This window comes from Monodon monoceros, unplaced genomic scaffold (assembly GCF_005190385.1).
Source record: "Monodon monoceros isolate NGI ecotype Baffin Bay Population unplaced genomic scaffold, NGI_Narwhal_1 Super_Scaffold_6, whole genome shotgun sequence".
Classification (NCBI taxonomy): domain Eukaryota; kingdom Metazoa; phylum Chordata; class Mammalia; order Artiodactyla; family Monodontidae; genus Monodon; species Monodon monoceros.
Window position 1 is genome coordinate 21,252,847 of NW_021703783.1, and position 19,791 is coordinate 21,272,637.

The window sequence follows — 19,791 nt, forward strand, 5'->3', positions numbered from 1 at the left end:
TGCTATCTGGTCTTCTGATATCTAAGCAGGCACAAAGAGCATTATGAGCTGTTTTAAAACAATGCCAATCATCCTGTGTTTAGAGCCTTTGTAAAGATCTACTGAACAACAAAGGATTATTATCTGATTGGCCTGCCAGAGTACATGCTGCCTGCTACTGGCTGTTTCCATTGATGTGATATATTTCATTCTGTTTACAATAAACTGTCACTACCTCTGGCAGTTGATTCATTGTATAATGTAGATTATTTGGCTGCGTACAATTAGTAACTTTGTAGTTTCTCACTTTTTCTCCTTATATTAATCTATTATAAATGTACCATTCTCCTGGCTTCTCAATGCACCTACTTGTGTACATTTCTACTGCTGCTTCCCTAGTTCCTGCTTACCTAACCTCATACCTGAACTTGGGCAAGAGGCCCTTAACTGGTCCCCTCCTTTAGCCTCTTGTGCTGCTGAACCATCCTTCCCCCAAATCTTCAAAGGCTCCCAATGTCCCAGGCACTTCAAACACCAATCACTTATTCCTGTTGAATTTCTGCTTCTCTTGTGATCACTCTTGAATCACTAACAAAATCCTCCCAATCTTTCAAAACACTGAAGCCTTCTCCAAGTAGCCAGTCCCACACTGACCTCTCCCTTTTCTGTGCTACAACAGTTCAATATTCAATCATACATTTGTCATACTGTTTTATGTGTGTTAATCTGTGTGTTCATTCTTTGAGGACAAGAGCCATAGCTCAAATATTAGATTTGATTCTAGATAACAAACTTTAAGAAGGGAAATGAGAAATTCAGGTGCGTACAAAGGCAAGGAAGCATGATGGTGAAGGGATGAAATTGTACTTTAAGCAGAATATTCAAAAAAAAGGGTTGTTCTCTGGAGAAAAATGACAGCAAATCAAGTAGAGTAGGTTCAGATATGGTCCACAGTGCCTCAATACTAACATTAGTAAACAGACATTACAAGGATAAATATATGAGCTCAAAATAGAGTTTTCTACTTTTAAGAACCGTCAGAAATAGAAAATGTTGAAGTAGAAGTGCAGAGGAACCCCTCTGACTGCACAACATTCTGAAGTGATAGATAAAATATTTAAACTATCTCTTTTTAGTAAAGAGGAAGCAAACGGAGGCCGGAAACCAGAAAAATACATGAAATTTCCAAGCAGTAATCAAGCACTGACTCATTTGTTGGCCCTGAGGGCATCAGCCCAAGCTGAGAACCAACAACTGAGTTTTAACTTGTCTCACACACACAAAACAGAAAAGAAGCAAAGCCTGAATCCCAAGAAGATGGAAGGTCTGACCAGAAACCTGCCTCAGGACCAGGAATACCTAAAGGAGACACCCACAGTGACGAGCCAGGGAAAAACGTGGCCCATAGAAGAACAAAGGGGTACCTGTCTTGGCTTGGCTTGGTCAAAGCCAAAAAAGGGAGAAAACTCTGTTGAGCTCCTATATACAAAGACAAGCCCACTTTCACTCAAGATTTGGGGATAGAATTCCCACTAATAAAAGGGCTCCAAAAGTTCCAAGCCAAAAACTTTGTCTAACATGTTTACAAAATGTCATATCTCAAAGTGTCTCAATGAGGCAAATGAAATCTTCTCTGGATTAAACACAAACTTCAGAGGAATTCACATATTCCAAAGAATTTAAGTTCATAATACATTTTTTTAATTACTATCTAAGTAAACACATTCCCAAGGACTTCTGCAAGAATAGCACACTTAAAACTGCAAATGGTCTTCCTATTAGAAAACCACTAGATCCTAGATACAGAACCTATTTTAAGTGCATTTCTGGGCTCACTGGAAATGAAGGGCAACTCTGAAAGACCCCACCCACCATCTACAATGGAAAAAAAGTAAACTGAAACCAGATCAGAGAGTTCCAAGCTTCAGGGCAACATGGTAAGTTTCCCTGAAGGCAAATGCCAGTAGTACCAGGCCTGCAACCCAGAAAGACAAGCCAGCTCTAAGCAAGTGTCAAATCGGAGTAGCTAAAGCCGAGACTCCTGCCTTTAGACCCGTGTGTGGGAAGGGAGCAATGTGGTCTCAGGCTCACAGCGCCCCCTGGCCATAGGCCAAGGTAATCACAAATACTCTAAGGAGGAAAACATACCGTCTTTCAAATCCTTAAATCCAAAAGATGTGAGCTCAAAACCTAGACCCGAATGTTTACAGCAGCTTTACTCATCATGGCCCCAAACTGGAAACAATCAAGAGGTCTTTCAATAGGTGAATTAGGATAAACAAACTATAGTACATCCAGACAATGGAGTATTATTTAGCAATAAAAAGAAATGTGCTAGTGAGTTACAAAAGGACATAGAAAAACCTCAAATGCATATTGCTAAATGAAAGAAGGCAGTCTGAAAAAGCTAGATATGGTACAATTCCACCTATATTCTGGAGAAGGCAAAACTATACATGAGACAGTAAAAAGATCAGGGGTTCCTGAGGGGTTCCCAGGGGCTCAGGGATTCACAAGAGAGGGACAAATAGGTGGAGCAGAGAGGAATTTTAGGGCAATGAAACTATTCTATATGATACTGTACATAGCATTACACATTTGTCAAAACCCACAGAATCATACAGCACAAACAGCAAAACCTAAATTATGAACTTCAATTAATAATAATGTATCAATACTGGCTCATCAACTGCAATGTACCACATTAATTAATGTAAGATGTTAATAATAGAAAACTGAAGGGAGGGGAGGAGAGGATATAAGGGCATTGTACCTTCTGTGCAATTTTTCTCTAAACCTAAAACTGCTCTAAAAACAAAGTCTATCAATAAAAGATATGAGCTCATAATCAAAGATGACCAAATATATAATGAAACATGGAATTAGTATTACATACAGGCTATTAAATAGCCATATGGAATCACAAAAATTAGCAAGCAACAAAAGATGATCAAAAATGACCAAAAAGGTTTATCTAGTCAAATTACAGGTGTGAAAAAGTATAATGGCTGAAATTAAAAGTCAAGAGGCAAAGTGAACTGCAAATAAGACATGCCTGAAGAGCGACTCAGACGACTCTACGAAACTATTCAAATTCAGCATAAAGTCACAGGTATGGAAAATATAAAAAAGAAACTAATAGATATGGAGGCAATAATAAGGTTTAACAAACATTTAATCAGTTTTAAAATCAGAATTAAAGCACCACTATTCAACACACAGCAAACTTCTCAACAGTAGCAACGGCAGCCAGAAGACATGGAACAATATCATCAGAAGTGGGAGAAAATAAATCTCAACTGATAAAAGGTTTTTGTTTCCAGTTAAAAATAATTTTAAATTTATAGGCATCAAATAAAATAGCCTTAAAACATATAGAGATTAATAGAACTATAGGGGAAACTGATAAACCTACCATTATAGTGGGAAATGTCAACAAATCTCTCTCAATTTTTGATACATCAAGAAAACAAAAATATTTGTGATTAGATAGATGATTTAAATACAATAAACTAGATTTACTAATCACATATAAGGAAACTTACAGGCATTCACATTCTTCTTGAGCCCACATTAAATATTTCTAAAACCTGAAGATATAATAGACCAAAAATTGTCTCAACAAATTTTGGATAACTGATACCATCAAAACCACATTCTCTTGCTACAAGTTAATTAAGAATTCAATAACCAAAAAATGGGCAAATTTTGAGAATGCATTTGGAAATTTAAAAACTGATTTCCAAGAAACTATACTGGGCCAAAGAAGAAATCATAATGAAATTATTTAAATATCTAATATTGAACAGTAATAAAAATACCATTTGTCAAAATCTGTGGGATGCAGCTCCTTAGAAGGAAATTATATCATTAAATTTTTTAAAAGTCTGAAAAGTATGTCAACATAAAAGGCTATAGTATAGTAGGATAAATATAATGAAATAGCAAACAAACACAGGAGCTCAACAAAGCCAAAAACAGACTCATTAAACGGATGAATAAAGTATATCCAGCTCTGGTGAGATTGTACCTGACATTATACATTTGTCAAAACCCACAGAACTGAACAACACAAAGAGTGAAATCTAAAGGGAAAAAGAAGAAGAGAATGAAAAAGGGGTATGAGCTACAGATATAGCAGATACTTAAAAAGATAACGAGGGACTTCCCTGGTGGTGCAGTGGTCAGGAGTCCGCCTGCCAATGCAGGGGACACGGGTTTGATCCCTGCTCCAGGAAGATCCCACATGCCGCAGAGCAACTAAGCCCATGCGCCACAACTACTGAAGCCTGCACGCCTAGAGCCTGTGCTCTGCAACGAGAAGGCACTACAATGAGAAGCCCACACACGGTAACCAAGAGTAGCCCCCACTCACTGCAACTACAGAAAGCCTGCACGCAGCAAAGAAGACACAATGCAGCCAAAAATAAATAAATAAATAAATTTATTTTTAAAAAAAGATAATGAAATAAGATGAATAAATTTGAAAACTAAAGTATATAGCCAGAAAAGTATACAAGCTGACCCAACATAGAAAATTTTAATGAATTTATAAACTTTAAAAATTAATTACTAGTTAAAGTCTTCCCACAAACTAAATCCAAGGCCCAGGCAGATTTAGAAAAGTTCTACCAAACATTCACAGAAGAGATAAAGAAAGGGGAAGATTGTGTAACTCACTTTGTTACAGAATTAGTTTAACCTTGATACCAACAATTGACAGGAACAGTACAAGAAAGGAAAATTAGAGGCCAACCTCACTGACAACAAAGATGTAAAATCCTGAACAAAATACTAGCAAACTGGATGCAGTACTGTAAAAAATATCACCAAGATACACTTATTCTAGAATGCAAGGTTACTATGGTAGCAGCTCTATTTATGATTCATGTTATCAAAATTAGCAGATTATAATTAAAGAAAAATAACAATCTTGACAGATGCATAAACTGCATTTAATAGAAGTCAACAACCATAGTAAAAATTAGCAAACGAAAAACAGAAAAGAATTTCCTCAATTGGTAAAAGGTATCTACAAAAAAAAAAGTACCATAAAACTATATTCAATAGTGAAATATTAAAATTATTCCCTTTAAAATCAGAAGCAAAACAAGGATACCCATTATCACCACATCTATTCACCATTGTACTGCAAAACCTTACCAACACAATAAAGTAAGAAAAAAATAAATAATAGATGAAAAGATAGTGTTCAAGTTTGAATTATAGCATCACCATGACTTTATGTCAAAAATATTTTTAACCTTAGGTAGCTATACATGAATTGGTAGGACCTAACTACCTGCGCACACAGAATTTAGCTTAACCTAAACTGGAAGAGGAAGTGAAATGTCCAATAAACATATAAAAACATGCTCAACCTCATAATAATCCAGCAAAATGAAAATCACAACAGGGATAATATACCAAACACACCCAATTATCAAAAATGGAAAAGTGAGGGCTTCCCTGGTGGCACAGTGGTTGAGAGTCCGCCTGCCAATGCGGGGGACACGGGTTCGTGCCCCGGTCCTGGAGGATCCCACATGCCGCGGAGCGGCTGGGCCTGTGGGCCGTGGCCGCTGGGCCTGCGCGTCCGGAGCCTGTGCTTTACGGTGGGAGAGGCCGCAGTGGTGAGAGGCCCGTGTACCAAAAAAAAAAAAAGGATGGGGAACCACAGAAACTCTTATACACCCTGGAGGGAGTATCATTTGGTCTTTGGAAAACAACTGGCATTACTTGGTAAAAGTAAACATACCAGATATTAACACCTAAATATATATCCTGAAGGGGCGCTTAAACATGTGCATCAGGTGACATTAAAAAGTTTTTTAAGCTCCTTTTGGTAGCAAATTTTCTTTTAAAACTGTAGCAAATTTTCTTTAAAACTTTCTTCTAAAACTTTTAGATATGTAAAGAACATAAAATGTCCATCAACAGTTTACTAGATAAACATGTGCATAAAATGTAATAATGTATATTAGAGAAAATGAATAAGTCATTGCTATACAACAACAAAGATGGAGGACAAAACATATCTAAAACAGACTAAGTGAAATACTTTTCATTTTGTTAAATGTTTTAAAAATATAGATATACATGGTAAAACAGTTAAGAAAAGCAAGGAAATTATTAACATGAACTCATGATAATGGTTTCCTCTGGGATATAGGGATGGACCACAGAGACTTCTTATTGGTACTATTCTATTTCTTAAGCAATACATTAATTTCAACAGAATGTTCTACCTCGGGAGGTATTGAATTTCCCATCACAGAAGTTTGTTTTATTTTAAGGAATATCTCACTTAGGTGACCTATTTAGAGAGAGAACAAATACTACACAGGAAATAGACTTGATAACCCTACAAGTATCTTTTAATTTAACAAGTATCTTTTAAGATTTCATAATTCTATATGCATCATAGTAAACAGCACACTGTGTTCCACATGAAAACCAATAATAATTATAACAAGCATTCACTGACTGTGGACTTCTGGCAGACACCGACATCCTTTCTTCCTTCTTGCCAGCAGATTTTGATTTCGTTTATCCTTCCCCCACGTAACTCAGGGGAGAGTATCCTAGCCTGCAGAGCATCTTTTATTTAGTCTAAGCTAATCTTATAGTCCATTGGTTTAGAGGTATACATGTGGTCCTGCTTTGGCCAAGGAGACATGAGATAGAATCTACTAAGGGGCGCCTGGGAAAGGTTTACTTGCTCCTAAACAGGAGACTTAGAAAAGCACAGATATTCTTTTGTGACAGTGTTGTGATGTCTAGGATGCTGCTGTCGTGATGCAATCATGAGAAAGATCAGTCTCAGAAGTGGTCCATGATGATTGCATTGAGACAATAAATTAATTAAAACTGGAGCCTCACTTCTTGACTTGTTAGTAGATAATATGTCACCTTGTTGTTTATATTTTCCCACTGAAGCCATATTAACTGACACACCACATGCACAGAGTTTGCTCATTTAATCTTCACAGTAATCGTACGAGCTAAGTACCATTATTAAGTCCATTGAACAGACAATGAAAATAAAACTGAAAGAATTAAAATAAGTTACCCAAAGTCATACATACAGTTAGTGACTCTATACAGCTTTAGATTCTAAAACCTATACTCTTAATACACTATCCATTCAAGGCCATCTTCCTGTGGCTATGAGGGCTGAAAAGAAAATCCCAATAGATCTGAGGGTTCTGTTATCTGGCCACAAGCTTCTAAGGTATGCGTCAGCGGTGGCGGCAGCAGCAGTGCTGGCATTAGCCGAAGCAGCTTCTTCACCTCTGAATCATTGCTATGATTGTTTGACACTGAAATCAATAGTCCAGTGGCAGCCTCTAAACTGTATTCCTCCAGACTGTTCAAAAATTTAATTCCTTGTATTAAATCACTTCCTGCTTTAAGTACCCAAAATTATTACCATTTGCTGAACTGATAAATCCTGAAGTCAACAAATAAATAAATACATTTCAGCTTCACTGACTTGTATTCGTCTGAAGTCCCTAGAAAAATAGTTTTATAGCCCACATGTAATGCATTTTTATCTTTAATAAGATGACTATCCTCAGATGACTTATTCATCTTCTTTCTCACATCAATACAAACTGTTTATTAAACTGCTATGAGGATGCCATTGATATACACTATAAAAGAGGTTCTTTCTCCACTTTCCCTCATGACTGGGAACTTAAACTGCAGACCAGTGACTAACATCCTTCATGGAACATCTCACCCCTACTCTTCGGTGGTTTTGGGGGGCAAACTTTTACAAACGCATACTGCATTTTGCTGAGGTTTAGAGCTGTTCTATATTAAAATAAAAGAATTAAATGTTCTGAAAGGGGAAGCAACATTACATTTATCCTCTAGAATATTTACAAAATATGTATTTGTAAAAGAAAGAGTTATTCTAACTTCGTGAAAGCATAATACATCTCTAAATAACAAAGTATTATATCAGAAAGTGCAATTTTACATTAAAGAGCCTGGAACTTATCATCAAAAAGACCTGAGTTAAAATCACATAGAGCTTCTTGACAATGAGAAAACACTTGGGTTTTCTCAATTTCAGTTGGTTCATGCTCAGAAACGTGATGTTTATAACTATCTCCAAAGTTTGTCGTAACATTTTAAAAGATATACCATGCATGACAGTGTCGGCTACAGGAGTTGGTGTACAGCAAATACTAAATAAATGTCGAAATTCCTCTTATTTCTTAAATATACCATGGAAGAACTCTATTTTAACCAAAAAAATAAATAAGTAAAAGCTTTAGAAATTCTACATTCTACTAACTTACAACATAAAATCACAGAAACAGTTCCTAAAGAATTAAGTCAAAACTGTTGTGCAGATCAGTGATAATTAGTCCTGAGACAAGTAGAAAGTAGTTACCCACCGCTGAATTTCCCTTTGGAACTTTTTAACATTTTGATGACTCTAATTACCTCCCCCTCCCACTAATTACCTCTGCTCATCACCCTGCACTACAAAATATTTTAGGTATTCCAAGAAACAGAAGACTCGGGGTAGGTAAACCTCTCTAAATAGTAACAGTTTATAATCCTGCAGATTAAAATAAGAGCTAAGGAGGACCTTCAAGATGGCAGAGAAGTAAGACACGGAGATCACCTTCCTCCCCACAAATACCTCAGAAATACATCTACATGTGGAACAACTCCTACAGAACACCTGCTGAATGCTGGCAGAAGACCTCAGACCTCCCAAAAGGCAAGAAACTCCCCCACGTACCTGGGTAGGGCAAAAGAAAAAACAGAGACAAAAGAATAGGGACAGAACCTGCACCTCTGGGAGTGAGCTGTGAAGGAGGAAAAGCTTCCACACACTAGGAAGTCCCTTCACTGGCGGAGACAGGGGGTGGGTGGAGGGGAAGCTTCGAAGCCACAGAGGAGAGCACAGCCACAGGGGTGTGGAGGGCAAAGCAGAGAGATTCCCACACAGAGGATCGCCGCCAACCAGCACGCACCAGCCTAAGATGCTTGTCTGCTCACCACCGGGGCGGGTGGGGCCTGAGAGCTGAGGCTCAGGCTTTGGAGCTCAGATCCCAGAAAGAGGGCTGGGGTTGGCTGTGTGAACACAGCCTGAAAGGGGCTAGTGCGCCACAGATAGCCGGGAGTCCGGAAAAAAGTCTAGAACTGCCTAAGAGGCAAGAGACCACTATTTCAGGGTGCACGAGGAGAAGGGATTCAGAGCACCACCTAAACAGCTCCGGAGACGGACATGAGACGTTGCTATCAGCTTGGACCCTAGAGATGGGCATGGAACGCTAACACTGCTGCTGCAGCCACCAAGAAGCCTGTGTGCAAGCACAGGTCACTACACACAGCTCCCCTCCTGGGAGCCTGTACAGCCCGCCACTGCCAGGGTCCCGTGATCCAGGGACCTCTTCCCCAGGAGAACACACAGCGCGCCTCAGGGTGTTGCAATGTGACACTGGCCTCTGCCACCACAGCCTCGCCCCACATTCTGTAGCCCTCTCTCCTGAGTGAGCCTGAGTGAGCCAGAGCCCCCTAATCAGCCACTCCTTTAACCCCGTCCTGTCTGGGTGGAGATGTACACGCAGAGGCGGGGCCAATTCCAAAGCTGAACCCCAGGAGCTGTGCGAACAAAGAAGAGAAAGGGAAATCTCTCCCAGAAGCCTCAAGAGCAGTGGATTAAATCTCCACAATCAACTTGATGTACCTGCATCTGTGGAACACCTGAATAGACAACGAATCATCCCAAAACTGAGGCGGTGGACTTTGGGAGCAACTGTAGACTTGGGGTTTGCTGTCTGCAACAGACTCTTTTCTGATTTACATGCTTATCTTAGCTTAGTTTTTAGTGCTTCTTATCATTGGTGGATTTGTTCTTGATTTCACTGCTCTCTTCTTTTTTTGTTTTAAGTACTTCTTTTATTTTTTATTTTAATAATATGTTTTTTTATTTTTTATTTTAATAAATTTATTTTATTTTATTTTTCTTCATTTATATTTTTTATCCCTTTTCTCCTGAGCTGTGTGGGTGATGGGCTCTTGGTGCTCCGTTTGGGTGTCAGGCCTGAGCCTCTGAGGTGGGAGAGATGAGTTCAGGACATTGGACCACCAGAGACCTCCTGGATCCTGTAATATCAATCTGGAGAGCTCTTCCAGAGGTCTCCGTCTCAATGCTAAGACCCAGCTCCACTCAACAACCAGCAAGCTACAGTGCTGGATACCCCATGCCACACAAGTACCAAGACAGGAACGCAACCCTACCCATTAGCACAGAGGCTACCTAAAATCATACTAGGTTCATAGACACCCCAAAACACACCATTGGACATTGTCTTGCCCACCAGAAAAAGAGGGTCCAGACTCATCCACGAGAAAACAGCCACCAGGCCCCTCCACCAGGAAGCCTACACAACCCATGGAACCTACCTTACCCACTGGGGACAGACAGCAAAAAAACCGGCAACTATGAACCTGCAGCCTGTGAAAGCGAGACCCCAAACACAGTGAGTTGAGCAAAATGATAAGACAGAGAAATATCAGGCAGATGAAGAAGCAAGGTAAAAACCCACCAGACCAAACAAATGAAGAGGAAATAGGAAGTCTACCTGAAAAAGAATTCAGAATAATGATAGTAAAGATGATCCAAAACCTTAGAAATAGAATTGAGAAAATACAAGAAACACTTAACAAGGACCTAGCAGAAATAAAGAGCAAACAGACAGTGATGAACAACACAATAAATGAAATTAAAAATTCTCTAGAAGGAATCAATAGCAGAATAACTGAGGCCGAAGAACAGAAAAGTGACCTGGAAGATAAAATAGTGGAAATAACTACCACAGAGCAGAATAAAGAAAAAACAATGAAAATAATTGAGGACAGTCTCAGAGACCTCTGGGAAAAACATTAAATGCATGAACATTCGAATTATAGAGGTCCCAGAAGAAGAAGAGGAAAAAAAAGGGACTGAGAAAATATTTGAAGAGCTTATACTTGAAAACTTCCCTAATATGGGAAAGGAAATAGTCAGTCAAGCCCAGGAACCGCAGAGAGTCCCATACAGGATAAATGCAATGAGAAACACGGCAAGACACATATTAATCAAACTATCAAAAATTAAATACAAAGAAAAAATACTAAAAGCGGTAACAGAAAAACAACAAATAAATTACAAGGGAATCCCCATAAGGTTAACAGCTGATCTTTCAGCAGGAACTCTGCAACCCAGAAGGGAGTGGCAGGACATATTTAAAGTGCTGAAAGGGAAAAAATTACAACCAAGATTACTCTACCCAGAAAGGATCTCATTCAGATTCGACAGAGAAATTAAAACCTTTAAAGACAAGCAAAAGCTAAGAGAATTCAGCACCACCAAACGAGCTTTACAGCAAATGCTAAAGGAACTTCTCTACGCAGGAAACACAATAGAAGGAAGAGATCTATAATAACAAGCCCAAAACAACTAAGAAAATGGAAAGAGGAATATACATATCAATAACCATCTAAAATATAAATGGGTAAAATACTCCAACCAAAAGATATACACTGGCTGAATGGATACAAAAACAAGACCCTTATATATGCTGTCTACAACAGGCCCACTTCAGACCTAGGGACATGCACAGACTGAAAGTGAAGGGATGGTAAAAGATATTCCATGCAAATGGAAATCAAAACAAAGCTAGAGTAGCAATTCTCATATCAGACAAAATAGACTTTAAAATAAAGACTATCACAAGAGACAAAGAAGAACACTACATAAAGATCAAGGGATCAATCCAAGAAGAAGATATAACAATTATAAATATTTATGCATCAAACATAGGAGCACCTCAATACATAAGGCAACTGCTAACAGCCATAAAAGGGGAAATCGACAGTAACACAATAATAGTAGGGGGCTTTTAAACCCCTCTTTCACCAATGGACAGATCACCCAAAATGAAAATAAATAAGGAAACACAAGCTTTAAATGACACGTTAAACAAGACGGACTTAATTGATACTTATGGGACATTCCATCCAAAAACAACAGAATAAACTTTCCTCTCAAGTGTTCATGGAACATTCTCCAGGATAGATCATATCTTAGGTCACAAATCAAGCCTTTGTAAATTTAAGAAAACTGACATCTTATCAAGTATCTTTTCCAACCACAATGCTATGAGACTAGATATCAATTACAGGGAAAAAACTGTACCGACACAAGCCTCTTAGACAGCCTCATCCAACAGAGGGCAGACAACAGAAGCAAGAATTAAAATCCTGCAGCCTGTGGAACAAAAACCACATTCACAGAAAGAGAGACAAGATGAAAAGGCAGAGGGCTATGTACCAGATGAAGGAACAAGATAAAACCCCAGAAAAACAACTAAATGAAGTGGACATAGGCAACCTTCCAGAAAAAGAATTCAGAATAATGATACTGAACATGATCCAGGACCTCAGAAAAAAAATGGAGGCAGATATCAAGAAGATGCAAGAAATGTTTAACAAAGACCCAGAAGAATTAAAGAACAAACAAACAGAGATGAACAATACAATAACTGAAATGAAAAACACACTAGAAAGAATCAATAACAGAATAACGGAGGCAGAAGAACAGATAAGTGACCTGGCAGACAGAATGGTGGAATTCACTGCTATGGAACAGAGTAAAGAAAAAAGAATGAAAAGAAATGAAGACAGCCTAAGAGACCTCTGGGACAACATTAAACGCAACAAAATTCGCAATATAGGGGTCCCAGAAGAAGAGAGAGAAAAAGGACCAGAGAAAATATTTGAAGAGATTGTAGTCGAAAACATCCCTAACATGGGAAAGGAAATAGCCACCCAAGTCCAGGAAGCACAGAGTCTCATACAGGATAAACCCAAGGAGAAACACGCCGAGACATATAGTACTCAAATTGGCAAAAATTAAAAACAAAAACTATTGAAAGCAAAAGGGAAAAATGACAAATAACATACAAGGGAACTCCCATAAGGTTAACAGCTGATTTCTCATCAGCAGATATTCTACAAGCTGGAAGGGAGTGGCATAATATACTTAAAGTGATGAAAGGGAGAAACTACATCAAAGATTACTCTAACCAGCAAGGATCTCACTCAGATTCGATGAAGAAATCAAAACTTTTACAGACAAGCAAAAGCTAAGAGAATTCAGCACCACCAAAGCCGCTCTACAACAAATGCTAAAGGAACTTCTCTAAGTGGCAAACACAACAGAAGAAAAGGACCTACAAAAACAAACCCAAAACAATTAAGAAAATGGTCATAGGAACATACATATCGATAATTACCTTAAATGTGAATGGATTAAATGCTCCAACCAAAAGATGCAGGCTTACTGAATGGATACAAAAACAGGACCCATATATATGCTGTCTACAACAAACCCACGTCAGATGTAGGGACACATACAGACTGAAAGTGAGGGGATAGAGAAAGATATTCCATGCAAATGGAAATCAAAAGAAAGCTGGAGGAGCAATATTCATATCAGATAAAAGAGACTTTAAAATAAAGAATGTTACAAGAGACAAGGAAGGACACGACATAATGATCAAGGGGTCAATCCAAGAAGAAGATATAACAATTATAAATATATATGCACCCAACATAGGAGCACCTCAATACATAAGGCAACTGCTCACAGCTCTAAAAGAGGAAATCGACAGTAACACAGTAATAGTGGGAGACTTTAACACCTCACATACACCAATGGACAGATCATCCAAACAGAAAATTAATAAGGAAACAGAAGCTTTAAATGAGACAACAGACCAGATAGATTTAACTGATATTTATAGGACATTCCATTCAAAAACAGCAGATTACACTTTCTTCTCAAGTGTGCACGGAACATTCTGCAGGACAGATCACATATTGGGTCACAAATCAAGCCTCTGTAAATTTAAGAAAATGGAAATCATATCAAGCATCTTTTCTGACAACAACACTATGAGATTAGAAATCAATTACAGGGAAAAAAAACATAAAAAACACAAACACATGGAGGCTAAACAATACGTTACTGAATAACCAAGAGATCACTGAAGAAATCAAAAAATACCTGAGACAAATGACAATGAAAACACGATGATCGAAAACCTATGGGATTCAGCAAAAGAAGTTCTAAGAGGGAAGTTTATGGCATACAAGTCTACCTCAAGAAACAAGACAAATCTCAAATAAACAATCTAACTGTACACCTAAAGGAACTAGAGAAAGAAGAACAAACAAAACCCAAAGTTAGCAGAAGGAAAGATATCATAAATATCAGATCAGAAATAAATGAAACAAACAGAGAAAACAATAGCAGAGATAATAAAACTAAATCCTGGTTCTTTGATAAGATAAACAAAATTGATAAACCATTAGCCAGACTCATCAAGAAAAAGAGGGAGAGGACTCAAATGAATAATATTAGAAATGAAAAAGGAGAAATTACAAAAAACGCCATAGAAATACAAAGCATCCTAACAGACTACTACAAGCAACTCTATGCCCCAAAAATGGACAACCTGGAAGAAATGGACAAATTCTTAGGAACGTATAACCTTCAAAGACTGAACCAGGAAGAAATAGAAAATATGAACACACCAATCACAAGAAATGAAATTGAAACTGTGATAAAAATCTTCCAACAAACAAAAGTCCAGGACCAGATGGATTCACAGGTGAATTCTATCAAACATTTAGAGAAGAGCTAACACACATCCTTCTCAAACTCTTCCAAAAAATTGCAGAGGAAGGAACACTCCCAAACTCATTGTATGAGGCCACCATCACCCTGATACCAAAATCAGACAAAGCTATCACAAAGAAAGAAAACTACAGGCCAATATCACTGATGAACATAGATGCAAAAAGACTCAACAAAATACTAGCAAACAGAATCCAACAACACATTAAAAGGATCATACACCATGATCAACTGGGATTTATCCCAGGGATGCAAGGATCCGTCCATATATGCAAATCAATCAATGTGATACACCATATTAACAAATTGAAGAATAAAAACCATATGATCACCTCAATAGATGCAGAAAAAGCTTTTGACAAAATTCAAAACACATTTATGATAAAAACCCTCCAGAAAGTGGGCATAGAGGGAACCTACCTCAACATAATAAGGCCATATACGACAAACCCACAGCAAACATCATTCTCCATGGTGAAAAACTGAAAGCATTTTCTCTAAGATCAGGAATAAGACAAGGATATCCACCCTCACCACTATTATTTGACATAGTTTTGGAAGTCCTAGCCACAGCAATCAGAGAAGAAAAAGAAATAAAAGGAACACAAATTGGAAAAGAAGAAGTAAAACTGTCACTGTTTGCAGATGACATGATACTATAAATAGAGAATCCTAAAAATGCCACCAGAAAACTACTAGAGATAAGCAATGAATTTGGTCAAGTTGCAGGATACAAAATTAATGCACAGAAATCTCTTGCATTCCTATACACTAATGATGAAAAATCTGAAAGAGAAATTAAGGAAACACTCCCATTTACAACTGCAACAAAAATAATATAATACCTAGCAATAAACCTATCTAGGGAGACTAAAGACCTGTATGCAGAAAACTATAATACACTGATGAAAGAAATTAAAAATGATACCAACAGATGGAGAGATATACCATGTTTTTGGACTGGAACAATCAACATTGTGAAAATGACTATACTACCCAAAGCAATCTACAGATTCAATGCAATCCCTATAAAACTACCATTGGCATTTTTCACAGAACTAGAACAAAAAATTTCACAATTTGTATGGAAACACAAAAGACCCCAAATAGCCAAAGCAATCTTGAGAAAGAAAAACGGAGCTGGAGGAATCAGGCTCTGGGACCTCAGACTATAGTTCAAAGCTACAGTAATCAGGACAGTATGGTACCGCCACAAAAACAGAAGTATAGATCAATGGAACAGGATAGAAAACCCAGAGATAAATCAGCACATGTATGGTCACCTTATCTTTAATAAAGGAGGCAAGAATATACAATGGAGTAAAGACAGCCTCTTCAATAAGTGGTGCTGGGAAAATTGGACAGCTACATGTAAAAGAATCAAATTAGAACACTCCTTAACACCATACACAAAAATAAACTCAAAATGGATTAAAGACCTAAATGTAAGCCCAGACACTATAAAACTCTTAGAGGAAAACATAGGCAGAACATTCTATGACATAAATCACAGCAAAATCCTTTTTGACCCACCTCCTACAAAAATGGAAATAAAAACAAAAATAAAGAAATGGGACCTAATGAAACTTCAAAGCTTTTACACAGCAAAGGAAACCATAAACGAGACCAAAAGACAACCCTCAGAATGGGAGAAAATATTTGCAAATGAAGCAACTGACAATGGATTAGTCTCCAAAATTTACCAGCAGCTCATGAAGCTCAATATCAAAAAAACAAACAACCCAATCCAAGAATGAGCAGAAGACCTAAACAGACATTTCTCCAAAGAAGATATACAGACTGCCAACAAGCACATGAAAGAATGCTCAACGTCTTTAATCATTAGAGAAATGCAAATCAAAACTACAATGAGATATCATCTCACACCAGTCAGAATGGCCATCATCACACAATCTACAAACGATAAATGCTGGAGAGGGTGTGGAAAAAAGGGAACCCTCTTGAACTGTTGGTGGGAATGTAAACTGACACAGCCACTATGCAGAATAGTATGCAGGTTTCTTCAAAAACTAAAAATAGAACTACCATACATCTCTGCAATCCCAATACCTGGCATACACCCTGAGAAAACCATAACTCAAAAAGAGTCATGTACCACAATGTTCACTGCAGGTCTATTTACAATATCCAGGACGTGGAAGCAACCTAAGTGTCCATCGACAGATGAATGGATAAAGAAGATGTGGCATATATATACAATGGAATATTACTCAGCCATAGAAAGAAACCAAATTGGGTTATTTGTAGTGAGGTGGTTGGACCTAGAGTCTGTCACACAGAGTGAAGTAAGTCAGAAAGAGAAATACAAATACTGTACGTTAACACCTATATATGGAACCTAAAAAAAAAAAAATGGTTCTGAAGAACCTAGGGGCAGGACAGGAATAAAGACGCAGATGCAGAGAATGGGCTTGAGGACATGAGGAGGGGGAAGGATAGCTGGGACAAAGTGAGAGAGTGTCATGGACATATATACACTACCAAATGTAAGGTAGATAGCTAGTGGGAAGCAGCCACATAGCACGGGGAGATCAGCTTGGTGCTTTGTGACCACCTAGAGGGGTGGGATAGGGAGGGTGGGATAGGGAGGGTGGGAGGGAGACGCAAGAGGGAGGGGATATGGGGATTATGTATACATATAGCTGATTCACTTTGTTATACAGCAGCAACTAAGACAACAACGTAAAACAATTATACTCCAATAAAGATGTTAAATAAAATAAAATAAAATAACAACTAAATAAAACACTAGAGAGGTATTTAAGAAACTCAATACATTATCTTTATACTGTTGGCACTAGTCTACTAAAACACTGCTTAAAAATTTTTATGGTTTATTTAGTATTTAGTGAAATCTGAAAACAGCAACTAATTAACCTACTGAAAATTAAAACCAATATAACAGAGGATTTATGATCAGTGTCTTACTATTCTGTAGATGAAACAGATTTGGGGGATTTTCATGTTGGTAATAAAGCATATTGTCCATCCATTGGGTATTTTTACATATTTATAAGGTTATTCAATAATAAAAGGAATGATTTATAGGTTGCCAATAAAAAGCCACCATGAATGGTAGAAACAAAAATTCCCCTCTCTGTACAGGTCTCAGCTTAGGACCTATTCCTCTTTTTCTCCACCTCACTCCCTCCTATTGTCCTGATTCCTGGCTTATAGGATTTACAGTGGGAAGGAGGAAGAGTGAAAAAGTAGTCAGATGAGGTAACAAGTGAGAGCAATTGACAAGAATTAACCAAAGTACAAATTTATGCAGATATTTGACTTGGCAAATGGAAATTTTATGCTGATTTAAAAGATATTGTTTGGATTACTTCAAAATAGATCTTGAAAACAGACCTCAATTGGCTCCTCACCACCTTTTACTTGATTTTCAACCATTTCTCCATTCTCATAGCTGCTGCTCTTCTCAACCCATAACTCAGATTTTTCTACAGTTAGTCGAAGCTGGTCTAGGTCTGCCTTGATTTGCTTGTAGTTATCTACGTCCTGATTGGACACCAGTAACTGTACCTGGAAACAGAATTGCAATCCTTAGTTTACTTAACTTACTTATGGAATTTCCTTTATTCCTATTTCATTTATGTCAAAAATCCCATCTTTTTAACATATTTGCCCCTCAGTTGAAGTTTAGTATTTCTAGAATATTTATGAATATTTTATATATATTTATATATATTTTACATATTTTAGATGTATATTGATCATGAAAATTCCCCTGAAAGTATCTGTGAACTCTACTCAATATATTCACATGCTATGAAGAATTATACATATAAAAAAGTGAGCCCTAGCAAAGCTTTTTAAAGTGTTAAAGAGTAATTTAAAATGAGATACCCTAACTCTAATTTTACTGCTAAAGTTAATTTTTCTGAGACTCTCTCTATTTGAAAAGAGGTAGAAGCATAAAAACAAGTGGAAGAAAACAGTGGTACAGTCTAAACCTAAATTTATATGTATTGTGTGACATTTACAAATATATGAATAATTATCTGTATTTATATAATTACTCTTTTAATTATTTCATATTGTAACATACCCTGGTAAAACTTCCTAATGAAGATCAATGCTCTATTAAATAAATATTAGTGAAATACATGTAAGCCCTGAGATATTTCTCATTAATAGTCTCAAGATTGATATCATTCAAAGACAACAAAGAAAAAGATTAGATCCATCACAATTCCTTTCTTTTGGATTTCTACATTTTTTCAATCACGACATTTATTTCAGTGCATTACCCAAATTTATCAGTAAAATCTGGGGTCAAAATAACAGCACTGGCAACAAAATTCCTAATATGGTTTTATCTCCCAGTGCCCTCCTAAATTTTAGCGCCTGTCATTTACATTAAAGATATTAACTGAAAAATCACTTGTGGGGATCTCTTTCTAAAATAGATCAAGTCTTGGCCTAAGACAAGGTCATATCTATCTTTAAACATAGAAAGTGTCCTCAGGAAAAGCTGCGCAGTCTCATTAACTCTGCAACCATGAAGTCAGGTTGGATGTTATAAACAATATTTTCAGAGCCTCTGCTATGGAACTACTGAGGGCTACTGAATCTCACCTGTTTAAATGCCTGTAAAACTTCCGCTCTCTGGCTGAAGTGCTTGAACAGCAGCTGCAGGGCTCCTGATAGCAAAGGAGGGTAGTCATGCATGATCAGATGAATGAGGACCCGTAAAAATGTCCTGCCTCCTTCATCATCAAGTTGAACTGGATTTTTTTCCTTTCTATAAAACCAAAAATTATTCTAAAATAACTTATATTTACATAAAATTTAGTCAGAAGTGGTTAAAATTGTGTGTACATCCTCAGTTATCACCCACCCACCCCGCCAAAAAAAACTGGAAAGTATAAAGGAAGAAATTTTTACTCTTTTTTGGCCTCGGGTAACTAGTGAGGAAACAAAACATAGAGAAAACTTGTGTTTGTCCATGACAGTAGGGGTGACCTAAGTCCCAGTTTGTCCAAGACTGAGGGGGTTCCCAAGATAGGCGACTTTGAGTAATTGCACTGGGAAAGTAGCAGGCAAACCGGGATGATTTGGTCATCTAG

General features: G+C 37.5%; 1 protein-coding gene across 1 annotated transcript in view; it reads right to left on the bottom strand.

Moving 5' to 3' along the window:
* The window catches only part of ITPR2 (inositol 1,4,5-trisphosphate receptor type 2), a 525,336-nt gene that overhangs the window by 286,449 nt on the left and 219,096 nt on the right, over positions 1 to 19,791 (bottom strand). Inside the window, exons 25-26 of the mRNA XM_029205992.1 lie at positions 19,301 to 19,466; positions 18,071 to 18,244 (exon numbers count right to left, since the gene is read on the bottom strand). Coding sequence (XP_029061825.1) covers positions 18,071 to 18,244; positions 19,301 to 19,466 — 340 coding nt within the window. The remainder of the gene's footprint in view (positions 1 to 18,070; positions 18,245 to 19,300; positions 19,467 to 19,791) is intronic.